Here is an 18,403-nt window from a genome sequence, read left to right on the forward strand (position 1 = left end):
CAGGATAACGTCTGGACTCTGTTTGGAATCTCTCAGCCATTGACACTTTGTCTCATTTAACTCTTCCTCCTTTTGGTCGAGAAGTTTCTCTCAATCCCTTGATGTTAATTCTCAGCTCATTCTAGGGTTTTTCTCAGTCCCTTGATGCTGAGTCTCAGCTCGTTCCAGGATCTCTGTCCCACGTTGCCAGGAAGGTCCACACCCCTGGGAGTCATGTCCCACACAGAGAGGGGGAGGGTGGTGAGACTGCTCGTCATGTTGGCTGGAGAGAGGGGCCACATCTGAGCAACAAAAGAGGCTCTCTTGGGGGTGACTCTTAGGCCTAAATTTTAAGTAGACTTGACCTATCCTTTGTGGGGTTAAGTTTCGTGTGAACAAACCCCAAGACTGGGGGCTCAGCTTATAGCTTTGGTTGTCCACACTGCTTGTGAGAATATCAAGAATTCGACTTGGGGAAGTTGAATTTCTCCCCGCTCTCACCCTTCCCTGAAGGGGGCTTGCAAATACTTTTCCAGTCACTGAACAAATCACTCTGGGATTCATCGGGGGATCACTCTGGACAAACCAACAAAATCTCATGTGCTACCTGAGATTCCAAGTACTTAGGACATTCAATCAAACTATCTACATGAGTAATATTAGGAAATGCTCTAGTCAAAATCTAAATTTTGTAACAAACATTTTTTGCTTTAGTCTCACACATAAGGTGACATTTTAAAGTATTAATTATCGTCTATTTTCAGCACCCTGCAATAATGACATTCCTTTGTTCTTCCTCATGCCAAAACATAGTTAAAATTTGTACATTGTACATTCCACTATTATTATACACTCTAGGCATTCCTAGATTATACCATCTCGATCTTTAACATCTATCTTTCTTTCTGATTTCATTTATGTCCCCAGCCCTCCTCCCTCTATCATTCTCTCATGCAGCTTCATTCAATGTTTTAATATAATTGTATTACAGTTAGGTAGTATTGTGCTGTCCATTTCTGAGTTTTTGTATCCAGTCCTGTTGCACGGTCTGTATCCCTTCAGCTCCAATTACCCAATATCTTACCCTATTTCTATCTCCTGATGGTCTCTGTTACCAATGACATATTCCAAGTTTATTCACTAATGTCAGTTCATATCAATGAGACCATACATTATTTGTCCTTTAGTTTTTGGCTAGTCTCACTCAGCATAATGTTCTCAAGGTCCATCCATGTTGTTACATACTTCATAAGTTTATTCTATCTTAGAGCTGCATAATATTCCATCATATGTATATACCACAGTTTGTTTAGCCACTCGTCTAAACAAACGACATTTTGGCTGTTTCCATCTCTTTGCAATTGTAAATAATGCTGTTATAAACATTGGTGTGCAAATGTCCGTTTGTGTCTTTGCCCTTAAGTCCTCTGAGTAGATACCTAGCAATGGTATTGGTGGGTCATATGGCAATTCTATATTCATCTTTTTGAGGAACCGCCAAACTGCCTTGTACCATTTGACATTCCCACCAAATGAATCAAATGTTTTTTAAAAATTTATCTATATTTTGTTTAATTTCTTTCGACAGTGTTTTGTGATTTTCAGTGTACAAACCTTACACTTCTTTTGTTAGTTATTCCTAGGTATTTTTTTCCTTTTGGAATTATTTTCTGCATTTTTTTAGAATGTTCATTATTAGTGTATAGAAATGCAGTTGAATTTTATATTGATCTTGTATCCTGCAACCTTATGGAGCTCATTAATTCTAATAGTTTTTTAGTAAATTCCTAGGATTTTTTGTATACAAGATCATGTTGTTGGGCCGCGGTGGCTCAGCAGGCAAGAACGCTTGCCTGCTATGCCAGAGGACCCAGGTTTGATTCCTGGTGCCTGCCCATGTAAAAAAAAACAAATAGATCATGTTGTTGACAAATATAGATAATTTACTACTTCGTTTTCATATGGTTGCCTTTAGTATCTTTTTCTTGCCAACTGCCCTAGCTAGAACATCCAGCACAGTATTGAATAGAAGTGGCGAAAGAAGTTTTTGTTTTGTTTTTTTTCCTGGTTTGGGGGAAAGTAATCAGTCTTTCACCATTAAGTATGATGTTAATCGTGTGTTTTCTTAAATGGCCTTTATCAGGTTGAGGACATTCCCTTTAATTCCTAATTTGTTGAGTGTTTTTTTTTTCTCATGAACAGGTGTGAGATTTTGTCAAATGAGTTTCTACATCTGTAGAGATGATCATAGTTTTTGTCCGTTACTCTATTGATAGGATGTATTGTAGTAGTTAATTTTCAGATGTTAAACCAAGTTTGTATTTATGGGATAAATATCACTTAGTCACGGGGCATACGCCTTTAAATTTACCTCTGGATTCAGTTTTCTAATATTTTGTTGAAGATTTTTACATTTATATTCATAAAGAATATTGATCTGCAGTTTTCTTGTGATGTCTTTGGTTTTGTGTTAGGGTAATATTGGCTTCATAGAGTGAGTTGGGAAATATGCCTTTCACATTACTATTTGGAAGAGTTTGTGAAGTGTGTTATTAATTATTTAAATGTTTGATAGAATTTACCATTGTAGCCATCTGGACCTAGGCTTTTCTTTATGGGAAGTTTTTATTCTACATAGAGTTAGTTGAGTTTCTGGAATGCATAGATTCATGTCTTTCATCAAATTTGGTAAGTGTTCAGCCACTGTTTCTTCCACTGTTCTTTCTGTTCCTCTTGCTTTGTCTTCTCCTTTTGACACTGCCATTTTGCATATGTTATATTCCTGATGGCACTGCACAGGTGTCTTAGCCTCTAAATTTTTCTTTGTTCTTGTCTCTTTCTGTTCCAGAAACTGAATAATCTCAATTAACTGGCCTTCAAGTTCACTGATTCTTCCTTCTACCTGCTCAAATCTGCTGCTGAATCCCTATAGTGAAATTTTTGTTTCAGTTACTGAGTTTTATAAATTCTGAAATTTCTATTTGCTTCCTTTTTATAATTTATGTTTCTTTATTGATATTCTGTATTTGGGAGAGAATGTTTTCCTGTTTCCTTTAGTTCTGTATCCATGGTTTCTTTTGGCTCTTTGAGCATATTTAAGACAGTTGATTTAAGGTCTTTGTCTAATAGTCCAAGGTCTGTGTTTTCTCAGGGACAGCTTCTGTTCATTTATTTTGCTCCTGTGGATAGTCTGTACTTTCATGTTTCTTTGTCTGCTTTGTAACTTTTTGTTCACAACTGAACGTTTTAGATATTATAATTAATAACTCTGGAAATCAAATTCTCCCCCTCCCCCGGGTTTGTTCTTGCTGCCTTTCGTGGGTTGTGTTTGTTTAGTGACTTTCTAAGCTTATGTGGTAAAAACCTTTGTCATGTTCTGTCACAAAAGTTTCTCTTCTATTAGTTTAATGGTCAGCTTGTGATGCCCTTAAATGCCTGGAACCTTAATAAAACCTCGCAGTCTTTGCAGTACAGCTTTGTGTGCGCATGGGGTGGGGTGGGGCACACATTTAACACACAGCCAAGTTGTTTACAGCTCTGTCTTCACTTTCACTTCCTGCTTGCAAAGACCTTTGAGGTCAGCCAGACGTGAGGCCTCTTCACCTTGGGCATGCATGCGCGTAGACTTCTAGATTCCTAGGTATATGGGTAAACTTACTTTTTTTTCCAAATATTTTTTTAATTGTGAAATATATATATACAAAAAAGCAATAATTTTCCAAGTACATTTTAACAATTAGTTATAGAACAGATTTTACAGTTTGGTATAGGTTACAGTTCCACGACTTTGCGGTTTTTCTTCTGGCTACCTAAAGACATTGGACACCAAAAGAAATATCAATATAATGATTCAGCAGTCATACTCTTTTGTTAAATCCCATCTTCTCTTTCTCTTTTTTCTTTTTTATGAAAAATAACATTTAAAAAAAGCAATAAATTTCAAAGTACAGCACGACAATTAGTTGTAGAACAGATTTCAGAGTTTGCTATGGATTACAATTCCACAATTTTAGGTTTTTACTTCTAGCTGTGCTAAGATAATGGAGACTAAAATAAATATCAGTTTAATGATTCAGCTATCATATTTGTGTGTTAAAACCTACCTTCTTTGTATAACTCCTCCATCACCTTTGATCTTTCTCCCATTCTTCAGGGATATTTGGGCTATGCCCATTCTAACTTTTTTACATTAGAAGGGGCTATCAATAATATGGAATAGGGGGATGAAACTAGTTGATTTTCTGGAGAGGCTGGCCCCTCTGTCCTTCAGGACTTAACTGGTCCAGGGACCCATCTGGAGGTTGTAGGTTTCTGGAATGTTACCCTAGCACATGGAACCTTTGTAGAATCTGATATAATGCTGTAGGTGTTGAGGATTAGCAGGAAAGGTTTTGGTTGGGGCTTGGCAAGCTATGATAGGTAGCAGTGTCTAACTGAAGCTTGGCTAAGAGTGACCTCCAGAGTAGCCTCTCTACTCTATTTGAACTCTCTCAGCCACTGATGCCTTATTTGTTATACTTCTTTTCCCCCTTTTGGTCAGGATGGCGTTGTTGATCCCATGGTGCCAGGACCAGGCTCATCCCTGGGAGTCATCCCCGGGAGTCATCCCCCACGCCACCAGGGACACTTTCATCCCTGGATGTCATGTCCCACATAGGTGGAAGGGCAATGATTTCCTTGCAAAGTTGAGCTTAGAGAGAGAGGCCACTTCTAAGCAACAGAAGAGGTCCCTCAGAAGTAACTCTTAGGTATGCCTATAGGTATGCTAAGCTTCTATGCTATATACATAAGCTTCATAAGAGCAAACTTCAAGATAAAGGACTTAATGTGTTGATTTGGGTGTCCCTAATGTTTGATACAGTATCAGGGGTTTCCCTTGTGGTAAAATTTAATAGTTCGGCATTTTTTCTCTTTTAAATTCATTTTAAATTAAAATTTTTTTTTTTTTTTTTTTTTTTTTTTTTTTTTTTTAAGAGAGAGGGAGGAAGGGAAGGAAAGACAGAGAGAAGGAAGGAAGGGAGGAAGAAAGGGAAACATCTTTAAACATTTTCTTGTTTTATTATATTTTGTTTGTTTGTTTGTTTTTTTACATGGGCTGGGGCCGGGAATCGAACCGGGGTCCTCCGGCATGGCAGGCAAGCACTCTTGCCCGCTGAGCCACCGCGGCCCGCCCTTAAATTAAAATTTTATTTAAATTATTTTTTAATTAACTAAAGTCTATAATTTACATAAAATTCACTCTGTGTTGTATAGATCTATGAATTTTGAAAATTGCATCATGTCGTGTATCCACTATTACAGGGTCACACAGAATAGTCTCACCACCTTAAAACTCCCCTGTGCCTCATCTGTTCATCCCTCCCCCACTCCCTCCTGGTGATATGGGTCTTTTTATTCTCTCTGCAATTTTGCTTTATTCAGCATGTCATATAGTTGGAATCATAGCTTTTGCAGACTGGCTTCTTCCACTTAGCAGTATGCCTTTAAGGCTTCTCTCGGTCTTTTCATGGTTTGATAGCTTTGGTAGTTAGATTCAGTTGTCGGCTTGGCCAGGTGAAGGCACCTAGTTCTGTTGCTGTGGGCATGAGCCAATGTATGTGAACCTCATCTGTTGCTGATTACATCTGCAGTTGGCTAGGAGGTGTGCTTGCTGCAATGAATGATATTTGACTTAATTGGCTGGTGCTTAAATGAGAGACGCAAGGTAGCACAGCCCAAGCAGCTCAGCATACCTCATCTCAGCACTCACAGCTCAGCCCAGGCCTTTGGAGTTGCAGAAAAAAATCATCCCGGGGAAAGTTGTTGGAACCCAGAGGCCTGGAGAGAAGGCCAGCAGAGATCACCCTGAGCCTTCCCACGTAAGAAAGAACCTCAGTGGAAAGTTAGCTGCCTTTCCTCTGAAGAACTAACAAAATAAATCCCCTTTTATTAAAAGCCAGTCTGTCTCTGGTTTGTTGCATTCCGGCAGTTAGCAAACTAGAACAATGGCTCATTTCTTAAATCACTTAATAATGTTCTGTTGTATGAACGTACCATAGTTTATCCATTTACTATTTAGGAGCATCTTGGTTACTTCCAGTTTTGGGCAACCATGGAAGCTGCAGTAAACCTTTGTGTGCAGGCTTTTATGTGGACGTGTTTTCCCTCACGTGGGTACACTCCTAGGAGCCTGGTTGTTGGAGCATATAGTAAGACTATGCTTAGCTTACCCCAAGTATCTCACTCTCCGGCTTTTCCTCTCAGGCTTTCTGGTGTGTCATTTGCCCCAAACTGATAAACTTTGCCCCTGCCTGCAGCGGCTGATTCATTTGCCTTTAAACTTTTTTGACAAATGCTCTCTGAGTAGCCTTTCTCCACCTTGAGAGAGTTTTGAGTTGACGAAATAAAGGCAAGCTGTTTGTATTTGTCCATCAGGGAACCACCCAGCGGGTCGCAAGAGAGAAACACAATTCCTTGAGAACAGTCTCCATTCTGCTCCCTCTAGCACCAAGAACCCACATCAGAAATGCAGTCTGTTGTGCTCAAGACTTCCATGGAACCAGGGATGGGGAGATGAAGCAAGGGTGGGTTAAAACACCATAACGTTCTTCTACCGGGTTGTCAGGTCACCTTTTTCTTGGTTAAGGTCCACGTGGTGGCTGTAAACCTTTAACTCTTTTACAAAATTCTCTTAAAGTTGATTCATTCAGTGTTTCTGTGGAGGAATGGGCCCTTAGAGTTCCCGACTCCTCCATTTTTTCTGATGTCTGTAGGGATGTGCTTTTTAAATTTATTTTTTATTTTTATTGTGAAAAATAACATGTATACGAAAAAGCAATACGTTTCAAAGCACACTGCAACAGTTAATTATAGAACAGATTTCTATATGGGCTACAGTTCCACAATTTTAGGTTTTTCTGTAAAACCTAAAATTTTGCTTTTAAATTCCTTGTTCAGTCTTTTTACTTGTTATAGGTCTAGTCATATATTCCTTTTTTTTTTTTTTTAGTCAGTTGTGGTCATTTGTAGTTTTCTAGGAATTCGTCCAGTTTATCTAAGTTTTTGGCATACAGTTGTTTATAGTGTTCCTTCGTAACCCTTTTTAATTCCTGTAAAGTCATTAGTAGTATCTCCTTTGAATTCCTAATTTTAGTAATTTGAGTCCTCTCTCTCTCTTTCTCTCTTTTTCTTGCAGTAATTTAAAGCAAATGCTGCACCTTCCTTCCCAGTTTTTTTTCTGGTAAATTCTTCTGGTTTACACTTTATGTTTATTTATTTTCTCTTGGTTGTTCATTACACTTAGATTCTTTTAGCATATAAACTTAAATTATCAAGCTAACCAACATTTCTTTCTTTCTTTTCAAGCAATTCAAAACTTCTGGCAGTTCTTTGTGCCAGGTCTATGACATAAACTCTTAGGTATTGTCTAAAAAAATCTGTATTATTCCCTCCCTCTTGCATACTGGTTTGCTTGTATCTTGGGTTCCAAGCTCTCGTTCCTTTGTAGACCGTCTCCCTCTTCTTTCTGGTAGCTGTTCCAGGTTACTGTTTGTCTTTGGTGTTGTGCAGACTTCCCCTATGTATTGAGGAATGAATTCATTTTTGTTTTTCTTGTCCTGGCTTTGAAATACCTGGCCATTATTAACCTTTTATCTTGAAGATGTCATTTCTTCAAGTCTAGGTTCATATGTTTCTTCAGTTCTGGAAATTCCTCCACCGTTGTCTTGTCAAGATACCATCTTTCTTACATTCTCTCTTCTTAGTTTACTGTTCTTTCTCAAATTCCTCCAGTGAGCAGTTGTCCTCAATTTTTGCCCTTTGTTTTTTTTTTGTTTTTTGCGTGAGCAAGCACTGGGAATTGAACCCAGCATGGCAGCTGAGAACTCTGCCTGCTGAACCACTGCAGCCCACCCTCTTGTTTTTTTAATATAGTTAGTGCAATAAAATCCCCTCTCAGCACAGCCTTTGCCGCCTCCTCTAGGTTCTGACATGTTGTATTCTCCTTTTCATTCGTCTCCAGATAGCTACTGACTTCTCTAGCAATTTCTTTCCTTTTTGGACCCCTATTAGACATATGCTAGACTTTTGCATTTGCTTCTCCATTCACATTTTTTTTAACTTCTCATTCATTTGTTTCTTTTTAAAGATGTTTGTTCCTTTTTGCTAGTGACCTGTTCTTTTCTCATACTTGTTATTTCCTCTTGTTCTTCTTTAATCATTTTTTTTTAAATGCTCATTTGTTGTCTCGCATTGTCCTATTATTTCTAGTTCCTGGTGTGCTTCCCTAGCTAGTGTGCGGACTTTCCTTTTTCATCATTTAGTTTTCCTGCGGGTAGTGTGACTCTTCATGGGCCACGGTCTCCACTCCCTGTTTCCTTTTCCCATGAGGCTGTTATGACCCCAGGTCCCAGCCTCTAGGGTAGTGCTGTTCAGTAGAAATATAAGCCACATAGGCAATTCATAATTTTCTGGCAGCCGCATTAAAAAAAAAAGACGTGGATGAAAATAATTTTAATAATATATTTAACCCACTCTATCCAAAATATTTTCATTTCAACAATCAATGTAAGAAAGTGTTAAATTGACGTTCCTTTTGTATTTATATTATGAACCCTTTCTTTTTTTGCATGGGCAGGCACCGGGAATCAAACCCGGGTCTCTGGCATGGCAGGCGAGAATTCTGTCACTGAGCCACCATCGTACCGCCCCAGAATCCATTTTGTATCCTGCATTCACAGCACATTTCAGTTTGGCCCTGTCATATTTTAAGTGCTTTGGAGCTACCTGTGACTGACTGGACAGTACAGCCTGAGGCCCTAGAGAGGCATCTGGTTTTCCCTTTGGGCAGACTTAAGCTTATATCGCTCTGACTTTGAATTTTTCCATTGTTGCTGGCAGTTGGGTTTTCCCTAGCTTTTGAGCTTGGTGCTGTGTACTAAAAATGATCTTTTGTCATGTTTCTGTGTGTTTATAGCTGGAGAAGGAGGTCAGTTCAATCTACCATGTTGCTGGAAGTCCTGTCACTTATTCCTTACACCAGCCTTACGATGGAAGTACTCCTGTGCCCAATTCACAGATGAGGAACTGGGGCTCATGGAGCTTAAGTGACTCACACCAGGTCACATAGCTATTAAGTGGCAGAGAACAGACTCAAATACAGGTCTGTTTGAATCCCAAGTCCGTGCTCTGTCCACCATGCTGTATTGCCATTTCCTAATTTTGATTCCTCCTTGTTTGTTTTCAGGAAGTAGATACCCCCAGGGCCCTCTCCTCCTTGACTCCTGGCCAGGACCTGGCAGCGAAGAGCCATGGACCAGTACCACCTTGGGGACGAGGGTGTCCTTCCATCCGAGATGCACCTGCAGCCATTTTCAGAGAGCCAAGGGCTCAACTGCAGCGACACCCTTAACCGGGATCTGGGTCCCAACACGCGAGACCTGCTCTATGCTGGCCTGAACAGTTTGGACCTGGACCCCAGCCTCCCGACTCCCGACATGCCCAGTGAGGCCCCGGAGGACAACTTAGACTCCCTATCCCTGTACTCAGGGAGGGGCAGTGACACCGTGAAGCTCCTGGAAGAATATGCAGATCCGGAATCCCAGACTTCCCTACAAGGTGAGGCTGTCCACCTGGGTAGCAGGGCCTGGGGGGAGGATTGAAAGTTCTGTGGCCAAACAGGGATTGATTTTGCACAGATTGGTTAGGAAAATATTCCTCTAAAAAAAAAAAAAAAAAGAAGAAAATATTCCTCTTCCACAGGTTAATAGAGAACAGTCCCTTTTTACCCCATTTGGGAAGTATCCGCAACTTCCTAGGTAAGGGAAATGGAGCCTTAATCCTGGGGAGTGATGTGGAGATACTGAGCTGTTTGGGGCTGTCCCCACCTTTCATGTGGGTGTACAGTTCACAGGGGTCTCTCCTGTCCGCTATCACATGTCAGGGACTCTCTGCTTTTCCAGAGTGAACTGGGGTCCTGTTCACTCCGCTGCTTGGCGACGAAACCTTCTCAGGCCACACTGTGAAGTCGGGGTGGGGGTGAGGGCGGCGATGACACCCATTCTGCTTCCTTCCAGAGTGGCAGCATTAGGACACAAAGGAAGAAACGCAGGTGAAAGCCCTTCACGGACTGTGTGGCACTGGGCAGACATCGTGATCTGTTAACTGTTAGCGCCGCCGATCCATTTCAAAGTCTTTCTCTTAGGCAGTAGAGGAGCGTGGGAAGGACTAGTGAACTTATTAAAATGATTTGGTTAAATCTCCTTTGGATTTGCCTCTGGGCATTTCCCAGAGGATAAATTTGCTTTTTGTTTTTAACCCACTTCTTAGGTTCTTAGGTAAGTTGTATTAATTGGTCGACTGAGCTGGAGCATTTCAATTTTTAAAATTACACCATCTGCAGAGAAGGGCCTGCAGGACAGTTGCTAATGGTAATTGGGATGAGCAGTTCAAGAAATGTTTTGATGACATGCTAATCAGCAAACCTTCTGAGGGCCCCTCCCCACGCTCACACGCAGCATCAGCCCCGTGGCAGTGCTGAAACGGACGAATATGAAGTCCTGGACCTGTGAGCATCGTGTGCGACATCTGTCGGCAGGCCCCTGGGCACAGAGATGGCATGCCGGAGTGGCATGGTGGTGCATCTTGCTGGGCAGAAAGATAGCTTTGGTCTGCTTTTCATGGGGGTCTGCACCCCACCCCAGTTACAAATCGTTTATCTAGTTCAACCTTCTCTTATTTATCTTTTTTATACACTTGAATTTTTTACCTTATAGGGAAAAGGGAATTGAGTAAACCTTCAATTTTTATCTCTTTACACCTCTCTAACTTTTAATTCACATCCATATAAGTGCACATTAATTTTTTTAGATTAGAGAGGTAATGCATATTTATTAAAGAAAACTTAGAAAAGGAAGAAGATTAATGAGCAAGGAAAAAACCCACCCTGGCTCCCACATGTAGATTTTTAAAAACTTGTTGAAGCTGCTCAGACACGCAAAGCATCGCAGAGATTATTCAATGTGTAATTCTCTTTTAAGTTTTTAAAAAGACTGTATGTGCTTTCAGAGACGAAGACTGCCTGTGTTGTTGTCGTTACTGTAGCTGTTCCTTTATATTGTTAGGCTGAGTTCTTGCCTGTTAGACTGTGATCGTGTTTCAGTGAATGATTTTGCACATAATGAATTTTCTTTTGGACTGCTTCTTTGAACATATTCCCCAAAGTGGGTTTGCCCAGACAGAACATAGCAACAGTTTTGGAACTCTTATCACACTGTTGTCTAGGGAGAGTAAATGGTTTCCAGGGCCAGTAACTCAGTTTGCCTGATTTTCAGTGTCCTCTGATTTTTTAAAACACTTTGTGCTCTAGTTTAATAATTGCACTTATTAGCATTTTAAAATGCCTTAGCAAGGCTGAGGACTTGTCCCTGAGGGAGTCCAGGTGCCCCTTATTTAAACCATTGATATCACTTGACCACTTGTCACTCATCTCTGCCAGGCAAGGTTAAGTGGCAAATAGCTCAAGGCCAGAGGCGGAGTTGGGATGAGAGTACTGATTCCAGTCCAGTCTCCTTTCTGCTCTCCTGTCCCACTGCCTCTCGCAGACCTCCAAGAACAAGCATTTGGGGATTCTTTAGTGCCACTACTTCCCTTCACCCTCAATGCCCTGGCCGGTTGGATTCCTGAACCCTGCTTTTTCTGCACCAATGGTGATTTCTCAACTTGCCATCTCATGAAACAGCCTGATCCACTTTCCAGTCTAAGGGGGAGAAAAATCTGCCATTGTTCATTCATCCAGTAAACAGTTATCCAGTGCTCGTGAGCGCCAGAGTGAGGATTCCAGGAGCTGGGGCATGGCAGAGAGCAGGGCAGCGTCCTCGTGTTCATGGGCCTTACGTGTCCAGTGACTCGAGTTCAGCCTTTTATTTTTTTTAATAAACTTTATTTTTAAAGCACTTTTAGGTTTATAGAAACTTCCCTTTAATCTTCATCCGCCACATCTAACTATGCCCCTTGAAATAAGACAGAGGCAATCTCCTGCTTCCCCCACACGCTGGCACTTCCGATGTTTGAAGCTTGCTCTCCTCTCTGCCTGAACATTCCCAGTTCCTTCGATGGTCCTCTGATGATGTGATTCGATCATCTTACCCAAGGAATACTTTATTTATTGTATTAAAGAGTACATGCATTAAAGAAGCCCTGATCAACAAGAAGAGGAAAATAAAAAGTACCTATAATCTTACCAATCACTCACATTCTCTCAGTCTGTTTTCTAGTCATTATCTTTCTGTTTTAAAAATTAGGATAGGGAGCATGGGTGGTTCAGTGGTAGAATACTTGCCTTCCATGTGGGAGACCCAGGTTCGATTCCCAGACCATGCACGCCCCCACCCCCCCAAAACTAGGATAATTTGGTTTTGTAACATGCTGCTTGTTTCTCATTTCATGGTATGGCATGGACGTCCTTGCCTGCCATCAGATGGTTTTCTCCAGTATTATTTTAAATGCTGATATCATACTCCTTTTAAACCACGGTGCAACCTCCTACGTGACATCTCTCTCAGATATTAGGCTATTTCTGACATTTCATCAGTAAAAACGATGCTACAGTTAACATCCTTGCCACTAAAATCTTTGCACAAATCTACACTTAGGTTACATTCAGAAACCCAAAAGTAGAATTGGCTGGGTGAAAGGATCTGTATTTTTCCAAGTCTGGATCATGTATTTCCAGGTTGTCCTTCCGAGAGTGGCAGCTAATGGTGTCATCATAAACCCCTGCCACCCCAGCCCCCCCCCACCCCCTGGAGTCCCTGTTCTGGAACTGAGGGCAGCGCGGGGGCGGGTGCTGCCCTGCAGGAGTGGCCGAGCAGGCCCTTCCTCCCTCTCCTGGCCCAGAGCCTTGTTCTCTGAGCAAGTAAAGCTGCTTTGGGGAGCACGCATTGTGGGCCCAAGGGGTGTGTGCTCTTTGATCCCCCAGATGTCTATAACCTGTGCTTTCTACCTCTGTTTAGACCTGGGGCTAGGCCCGCTTAAGGTGCCTAAAGAGGCTGAGGAAGGAGGCAGGCCCACCTCTGGGAGTGCGAGGAGAGGAAAGCGGCAGCACAGTTCCCCTCAGACCCCACTTCTGGACTGCAGCCTCTGTGGGAAGGTGTTCAGCAGCGCCAGCTCCCTTAGCAAGCACTACCTGACGCACAGCCAGGAAAGGAAGCACGTCTGCAAGATCTGCAGCAAGGCCTTTAAGCGTCAGGACCACCTGTATGTAGGAGTCGCGTTAGGGGCGCGTCTGCTGGGGGGGGGGGGAGTGGATGTTTCCCGGTGTTTTCCATTCCCTCCCACACAGACTACCCAGCCCATCTTCTGTTGGGTCACCCACTTCTTCTACTCCCAGATAGCTGCAGCCTGGGTTTGGGTGCTGACCCGGCTCTCCCGCACCGCCAGCTCTCCAGGGGCAGGTTTGGCCCCGCCCTGCACAGGTAGCTCTGCCAAGCCCCCAGGTTGCTCCCCAGATTCACACTGGGAAGGAAATCGCTGAAAATGATTTGCCACCAGTACCCCAAGCACGTCTTGGCTCATTCTTAGAGAGCAGTTTCATTCTGGAAGAAATTTGGCTAACTTTATAGAGAAATGTTCTGGGCCCCTGGTAGGTGTGCAGGGAAAACAGATCTACAGTCCCCAGGGGATTTGTGTTGAGATAACACAGGTCCACTGGAGGTGCTGAGGTGTGCCGTTTCTAGGACGTGGCAGTGGAACATTCTCTTGTTTTTCTTTTTTAACTCCAGATATTTGTTAATTCCTACTTTTTAAAAGAAAGCCTGTTATAAGTGTTAGGAACAAAATTCTCTATTCTTAATGTCTTGTAAACGATAGGGTTTTCTTGTAAACAGTGAGGGCTGGGGAGACAGACTTTTTTCAAATCGAGAGAGTGGGGAGTGGGTGAAGACAACCCCCTTTGCATTTTTCCTGGTCTCCTGACTTTTCACAGGGGCTTTGATTAACCTATCTTACATTTTCTGCTCTTCCCTGTCCTTACCCCAGGGAAAGAAAATAATTTGCTCATGTCACAAGTTGATAATGGAATTAGGGATAGAATGTGGGTCCGTAATTCCTTCTCTGTTACTTCCTTTGAGGACAGCTGAGGGTCATTCCTTGGGAGAGGCTTTGATTATTCATGGGCCATACCCCATGGGCCACATCTATAGGATGGCCCGTTGCAAAACGGCTGGGAGCCCAGAGGGGTGATTTGCTCATTCATTTTATATTTATAATATCTAAAGATTTAGATATTATAGAAATATATGTTGCATCATTTACATATGCAGAAATTGTGAGCACATTTGACCAATTTCTGGAAAAGTTTTTATTGATTGGGCATTTGTCAGTTGATTTCTTTAAGGTTGCTGTCTCCTTGAAGGAATCATAAGGTGTGGCAGACACCCCTTTATAGACGAAAGGGTGGCCCCCAAGTGAACATGGCCTCAGGTGTATTCTGTAGAATTCGATAATTCTCAAGGGTAGTAATAGGAGCTATTTGAAAACAAGGTTCTAGGGCAAGTAAGTTTGGGAAACACTGAGAGTTAACCGGGTCTCTCTCTTTCTATTGCATAGTTTTAAAATTGCTACTGTGCATTGTAAACATCTGAGGAGCAAATGGTGTTTTCAAAACTTACTTGTCAACTAAGTTTGAGTTCTGCAGGGCCAGCTGTGGAGGGGAGGGGGCCTGGTGTTCCTTGGGAATCACTTTGGGAAACTCTGACCTGGCTTCAATTGACTTCTTTCAGATAAAGGGTTCTCTTAAAGATAAGGGAGAGGAGCACCCCTGCCAGATTGCCTTAATGGGAGCAGGGGGTAGTTGATGGTCTTTCCTCATGGGGGCTGATAGTCTCAGAATTGTGGGGGGCCCGCTGTGAGGTGTTGCTGACCCCTTCCCATGCCTGCCCACAGGACGGGGCACATGCTCACCCACCAGAAGACCAAGCCCTTTGTGTGCATCGAGCAGGGCTGCAGCAAGAGCTACTGTGACTACCGTTCCCTGCGCCGGCACTACGAGGTCCAGCACGGCCTGTGCATCCTGAAGGAGGCCCCCCCAGAAGAGGAGGCGTGTGGGGACTCCCCCCAGGCCCATGAGACCCCCAGCCAGCCAGCCTCCAGCAGCCTGCGGGGCCTGGTGCCCCCCGAGGCTAGGTCCCCCAGCTCCCTGCTGCCGAACCGAGACCTCCTGCGTTGTATCGTGAGCAGCATCGTCCACCAGAAGATCCCCTCCCCCGGCGCAGCCTCTGGGGGACCCCTAGACAGTGAAGGGAGGGCCACGGCTTGCCCCTGCCCTGCCTCGCTGGGCGCCGCCTCCTGCGCCGTGGCGAGCACCCCTGTGGTGCCAGGAGCCCTGGGCCTCGAGGTTCCTGAGGAGCTGCATCCCTCCCAGAAAGAGCCAGCGCCCTCTGCAGATGTGTTCACAGCCGTCCACTCGAGGGGGGAAGAGAATGGCGCCCCGGACCCAGCAGAGTCAGAGCTGCCGCTACTCCAGCTCCCGTCGTCTACCCTGGAGGCCTGGCCTGACGGCGGGGCCCTGCCTGCCTGCCTGCCTCTGTTCCGTGGCCAGACAGTCCCGGCCAGCTCCCAGCCATCGAGCCACAACCTCCAGTGGCTCCGGAACCTGCCGAGTTGCCCCAAGAACAAAGGGACCAACATGTTTGTCGTGCACAAGCCCCCTGCAGGATCCTCCCGGGAGGGCCCTGAGCCTGGCCCCGGGCCCAGCAGCACTTCCCCTGCCATGGAGCCTTCCGCCAGCTCTGGCACCAGTCTGGAGGACATGCTGCCCTTCCCTCCTGCGCTTCTAAAGGTGCCTGGCGAAGGTTCAAGTGACACCATATATGCCTGTGGGGACGATGATGCCTGGGCTTCCAAGAAGAGCAAGTTTGACAGCGACTCCTTCTTGTGGCAGAACCCCGGGGAGCCTGGCCTCCAGGATGCTCAGAAATCAAGCGGGCTCCCATCGGATGCTACGCCACTCTTCCGACAGCTATTCCTGAAGTCGCAGGAGTCTCTGGTGAGCCATGAGCAGATGCAGGTGTTCCAGATGATCACCAAGTCCCAGCGGATCTTCTCCCATGCCCAGGTGGCCACAGCGGCAGCCTCCCCGCAGCTCCCTGTGCCCGAGGGTAAGCAGGTTGCCCTGAAGCCACTGCAAGGGTCGTGGACACAGCAGCCCCCACCACTGACCCCTGTGGTCGACTCTCTCCATGCTGGCCCTGGAAATGAGGAGCCAGAAGGGTCCCCACCTCGTTGGAGAAAACCCACACCCATGTTTGCCAGAGAGACCTCCCCCAGCAGCGCCCGGCGAGTCGCCAAGGGAGGGCCGAAAGCGGCCTCTGTTCCACGGTCCCTCATCACGTCATCCCTGGACCCCTCAGGTCATCCAGATGTCTCTTCTCTGACCAAGCAGCTGCGATCCACTAAAGGGACCCTGGACTTGGGAGACATCTTCTCCCCCATGTGCCCACAGCAGACCCAGTTAGGAGGGGATGAGCCGCCTGGGGCCCAGATCCCGGGGAAGCAGGCCCAGGTGGAGAATGGCTCTGCTTTGGGGGTCACAAAAGGTGAAAAAGGCCCAGCCTGCTCCCGGGGGGGAGGCTACAGGCTCTTCTCGGGCAACCCCAGGGGCCAGCGTTTCTCTGGCTTCCGAAAGGAGAAGGTGAAAATGGATCTGTGCTGTGCGGCTTCTCCGAGCCAGGTGGCCATGGCCTCCTTCTCATTGGCCGGGTCTCCAGCAGATGCCCCCCGGGATGCCAAGTCCAAGCTGACGATATTCAACAGAATCCAGGTACCCCAGCCTGCTCCATGGTGCCTTTACCCCTCCTGTCAGGAGAGTTTCATCTGTCACCTGTTTTAGCATTTGGTAGTTGTCTGTGCATTTTATTAATCTCAGTAAATTCTTAGTAGAAATTTTACAGAGGGTGAGAGGAGGAAATTAAGGCTCAGACAGATTGTGTCTCCCCCACCCCCACCCTCACCCCCCAAAAAAGAAACAGAATGAGGACTTTGCAGAGTTGTCAGAAGCACTTGCTGTTTTTATAAATCTTGTTTCACTAAGCCTTCTGTACTTGCTTTCTTTTTGCCTTCCATTTCCGTTTGGATTTGCTTCCTTAAATTCTTCAGAGGATGTAAAGGTACAGACGTTCCCCCCTGTAATATTCCTGCATGAATGGAATGGCCATATGTTTTCTAGCCAGGAGCCCTGGGTCCCACAGGTGTCACCGGGCACCTGCCACCGTTCAGGGCGCTCACCTCCTTTGCACGTGGCTGGAGGCCCTGGGCTTTGAGGGGTGTGGCCTCTTCTCCTACTTGACTCGGAGCTGAGCACACTCGTGGCTCCATGTGCAACATTGCCCCGTCTTAACTGCAGCGTTCTCTGCATCTTCTGTAAACACCTTTGTAGAGATGCATTTCCCATGCCATACAGTGCACCCATTTAAAGTGTGCAGTTCAGTGTTTTCGATGTATTCACACAGTTGTACATCCATCGCCACAGTCAACTTTATAATATTTTCATCACACACCCCCAAAGAAACCCCATGCCCTTTAACTATCACCCCCAAATCCCCTCAGGTTCCTAGTCCCTGGCAATCATTTACCTATTTACTGTGTCTGGATTTCTCTCTTCTGGACATTTCATGTAATCAGAATCATTCGGTGTGTGGTCTTTTGTGACCGACTTCTTTCACTCAGCGTCATGTCTTCAAGGTCCCTCCCATGTCATAGCATGGATCAGAACTCCGCTCCTTCTCACGGCTGAGCAACAGTCCATTGCATGAGCACACTACATTTTATGGATGTTGATGGACATCTGGGTTGTTTCCACCTTTGGGCTCTTATGAATAGCGCTGCCGTGAACATTCATGTACAAATTTTCGTGTGGATGTATGTTTTCATTTCCCTTGGGAATATTCCTATGAGTAAAATTGCTAGATCATATGGTAACTCTGTGTTTAACCTTTTGAGTTGCTGCCAGGCTGTTTTCTAAAGCAGCTGCCTCAGTTTTATTCCCACCAGCAGTATATGAGAGTGCCAATTTTTCTACATCTTCGCCAATACTTATTAATGACCATCCTGGTGAGTGTGTGAAGTGACATCATAGTGATTTCTGTTTGCATTTCTCTAATGACTAAAAGTGTTGAGCATCTTTTCAGAAACTTATTGACCTTCTGTATATCTTCTTTAGAGAAATGTTTACTTAGCTTCTTTGCCCATTTTAAAATTTGGTTGTCTTTTTATTATTGACCTGTAAGTGTTCTTTTTATATTCTAGATACAGGTTTCTTTCAGACAGATGGTTTGCAAGTTTTTTTTTTCCCATTCTCTGGGTTGTCTTTTCACTTTCTTGATGGTGTCCTTTGACATGCGGAAGTTTTTAATTTTGACCATGTTCAATTTTTCTGTTTTTCCTTTTGTTG

General features: G+C 44.4%; 1 protein-coding gene across 3 annotated transcripts in view; it reads left to right on the forward strand.

The window, feature by feature from the left end:
* The window catches only part of ZNF541 (zinc finger protein 541), an 85,459-nt gene that overhangs the window by 14,114 nt on the left and 52,942 nt on the right, over positions 1-18,403 (forward strand). For 2 of the 3 annotated variants that reach the window (XM_077131316.1, XM_077131319.1), the window contains 4 exons: positions 8,933-9,118; positions 9,203-9,573; positions 12,969-13,212; positions 14,899-16,774. In XM_077131316.1, the coding sequence (XP_076987431.1) occupies positions 9,267-9,573; positions 12,969-13,212; positions 14,899-16,774 (2,427 nt within the window). In that variant the 5' untranslated portion in view covers positions 8,933-9,118; positions 9,203-9,266. The remainder of the gene's footprint in view (positions 1-8,932; positions 9,119-9,202; positions 9,574-12,968; positions 13,213-14,898; positions 16,775-18,403) is intronic. The other variant, XM_077131317.1, reaches the window with a different exon arrangement.

The sequence above is a fragment of the Tamandua tetradactyla genome, chromosome 16 (genome assembly GCF_023851605.1).
Source record: "Tamandua tetradactyla isolate mTamTet1 chromosome 16, mTamTet1.pri, whole genome shotgun sequence".
Classification (NCBI taxonomy): domain Eukaryota; kingdom Metazoa; phylum Chordata; class Mammalia; order Pilosa; family Myrmecophagidae; genus Tamandua; species Tamandua tetradactyla.